The 3,152-nt window shown below is 51.1% G+C and overlaps 1 protein-coding gene across 1 annotated transcript; it reads left to right on the top strand.

Moving 5' to 3' along the window:
• Positions 1-78: 78 nt before the first annotated feature.
• On the top strand, positions 79-2,009 carry LOC104129061 (cytochrome P450 26A1). Its single transcript, XM_035897414.1, has 5 exons — positions 79-360; positions 483-632; positions 976-1,110; positions 1,324-1,476; positions 1,668-2,009. Exons 1-5 carry the CDS (start codon positions 79-81, stop codon positions 2,007-2,009), a joined length of 1,062 nt encoding a protein of 353 aa, XP_035753307.1.
• The last annotated feature ends 1,143 nt before the right edge of the window (positions 2,010-3,152 follow it).

Here is a 3,152-nt window from a genome sequence, read left to right as displayed (position 1 = left end):
GCGCGGCCGCCCCGGGCGCGGCGGCTGAGCCTGTGTCCCCTTCCTCCTCCTCCTCCTCGTCCCCCCGGGCAGGTGATCATGCGGGCCTTCTCCCGGGACGCCCTGCAGCACTACGTGCCCGTCATCCAGGAGGAGGTGAGCGCCTGCCTGGCCCAGTGGCTGGGGGCCGATGGGCCCTGCCTGCTGGTGTACCCCGAGGTGAAGCGCCTCATGTTTCGCATCGCCATGAGGATCCTGCTGGGTTTTCAGCCCTGCCAGGCCAGCCCCGATGGCGAGCAGCAGCTGGGGGAGGCCTTCGAGGAGATGATCCGCAACCTCTTCTCCCTCCCCATTGATGTGCCCTTCAGCGGGCTCTACCGGGTAAGGCTCCTGGCAGGCTGGGAGGAGAGGGGCGCCCCTCCAAGCCAGGGCAGTGGGGAATGGCCGGGAGGGATGGCAGCATGGGCCTAAGTCCCACGTTGCCGTCCCTGCCGCTTGGCCAGGGCTTGCGGGCACGCAACATCATCCATGCCAAGATCGAGGAGAACATCCGTGCCAAGATGGCCCGCAAGGAGCCGGAGGGTGGCTATAAGGATGCACTGCAGCTGCTGATGGAACACACACAGGGCAATGGCGAGCAGCTCAACATGCAGGTGAGGCTCCCCTGGGCCAGATCCGTCCCTTTTCCCCCAGCCCCTCGGTCAGCATCATGCTTATCTTTTGGGGCCAAAAGGAGGGAGAGGGAGGCTCAGCCCCCTCTCCCCATGCAATAAACCAGCTTGTATAGTATGCTGGAGTGCAGAGGCTTCAACCAGGATGTTGGATGGGGAGCACGGGACCAGGGCCATGTATCTAGGGGCATAAGCAGCACCCCCATCCTGGCCCTGGGTATCTGCTCCAGCCTGGGAGTGATGCCCAGTGATGTGGTGGTGGAGTGGGCCAGGTGGAGATACTATATTCAAGACCTGTTTTGTGTTCCTCTGTCCTGTGCGTAAGGAGCTGAAGGAGTCTGCCACAGAGCTGCTGTTTGGGGGCCATGAAACTACTGCTAGCGCTGCCACATCGCTGATCGCCTTCCTAGGGCTCCACCACGATGTCCTGCAGAAAGTGAGGAAAGAGCTGCAGGTGAAGGTGTGTGTCCCCCCCGGAGCCATTTCACAGGAGTAGGCAGTGGGAAGGTACCTCCAGGAGAGGTGTCCCAGGCAGGGCTCCCCTTGACCCAGATGGTGCCCCTCTTTTAGGGCGTTGCAGGAAACCCCTACTTGCTGAGGGGCAGCTGCTTCACAGTGCCAGGAGCCCTGGCCACCTGCTCTGTAAAAGTCATGGCAGCATCTTCCTTTCTAGGGGTTACTGTGCAGTCCCAACCAAGAGAAACAGCTGGACATGGAGGTCTTGGAGCAGCTGAAGTACACGGGCTGTGTCATCAAGGAGACCCTCAGGCTGAGCCCTCCTGTTCCTGGGGGATTTCGAATTGCACTCAAGACCCTGGAGCTAAACGTAAGCGGGGCTTGGGCTTGACTCCTCCACACTGCTGCAAAGTACTAGTGTGCTCCCGTAGCCTCTCCGCCTTAGAGTCGCCTGCAGGAAGCCAGGAGGGGAGGTGGGGTGCACCGACGTGTCCTGTGCTGGCACTTCACCTTATTCAACACGGCAAGGCGCTTCATGTCTCCTTTCTCTTCTTTTGATAGGGTTACCAGATCCCTAAAGGTTGGAATGTTATTTACAGTATCTGTGATACCCACGATGTGGCAGATCTCTTTACCAACAAGGATGAATTTAACCCGGATCGCTTCATGTCTCCATCTCCAGAGGATTCTTCTCGGTTCAGTTTCATTCCTTTCGGTGGGGGCTTGAGGAGCTGCGTGGGCAAAGAGTTTGCAAAAGTCCTTCTAAAAATATTTACAGTGGAGTTGGCTCGGAGCTGTGACTGGCAGCTGCTGAATGGACCTCCTACAATGAAAACGGGCCCCATAGTGTACCCTGTGGACAATCTGCCTACCAAATTCATAGGTTTCAGCGGCCAAATCTGAGCGCTCGATGCTTGCCTCCGGCTGGATTTCTATATAGCATCTCATATGTACATAGCAACTTTTTATAGTAACAAAGGCCTTTAAATATTTAAACTTGTAAATGTACAATAGTTATTTATGTCCTCTAAATATTTCAAAAGGCTGTGATATTTTTGTCCCCAAGCACTACAATTATGGGTCTCTGATTCATAATTAGATTATGTTATTTCTATAGAAATAAGCTTTCCCCTATTTAAAACCCTTACCAAAAGCTGGCCAGCTAAGTGTTTGAAGACATTTCATGATGGTGTATGTATTCAGAAATATTCTTAAAAGCATTTGAAACAATGGTAACTAGCTACTCATCCAAATTACCTAAAATGGTTATTGTTTGAGAATGTTTTCAGTATTATTTGTGTCTAGATCTTGTGTTTAATGTGTGAATTTTAAGTTTGATAATAAAGTTTATTTTTGATGATCCTCTGTACTAAGATCTGCGTGTATGCTAGAGAGTAGCCTAACCAAGGGGTCTAAAGGGTTTGGATGTAAAGTCAGATCTGCTGTTGTGAATGAGCTGCTTGCTATTTTTGTGCTCATAACTCTCCCCTGCCTCCCACCCCCAATGTGGTTCTCACTTGTGAATAGTAAATTGTTTTAAGATTTAGCCTGTAAGGGGCAAGAGCGGTGCAAAAGCATACGCGCTCACTGAAAACAGTATGGAGCGACAGCAAGTGCTACAGGTCTCCTTATCGAGTGCATAAGCTTGAGCCATAGTAAATAAGAAAGTAAAGGGAAGCAGAAGAAGAATGGGTAACGTGAGTCTTTCTCTGTAGCTGGAGAAAATAGATTGAGGGGAAAAAAAAAAATCCATAAAGGTCCTCTCCTCCCATATTACTGCTGACCTGTGTGAACAGACCACTGGAACTTGTTCTGTATGGAGTCTGCTGGCTCTGAATCTTTTCTTAGGAAGGTGTCTCTTATCAGCTGGCAGAGCAAATAAAATCTGCTGTGATTTCTTCTTGAAATGCGACAGCTCTGGCTAGGTCAGAGATAGAGCATGCATTTGGTTTAAGAACTTCTTCCCTGGAATTCAGCAAAGTGAAAACTAAAAGGCAGGCACTAATGTGAATTGATTAACAGGGAATCAACTGTTGAGATGCAATT

This window comes from Egretta garzetta, unplaced genomic scaffold (assembly GCF_000687185.1).
Source record: "Egretta garzetta isolate BGI_Z169 unplaced genomic scaffold, ASM68718v1 scaffold56, whole genome shotgun sequence".
Lineage (NCBI taxonomy): Eukaryota > Metazoa > Chordata > Aves > Pelecaniformes > Ardeidae > Egretta > Egretta garzetta.
This window is presented reverse-complemented; position numbering and strand designations above follow the sequence as displayed.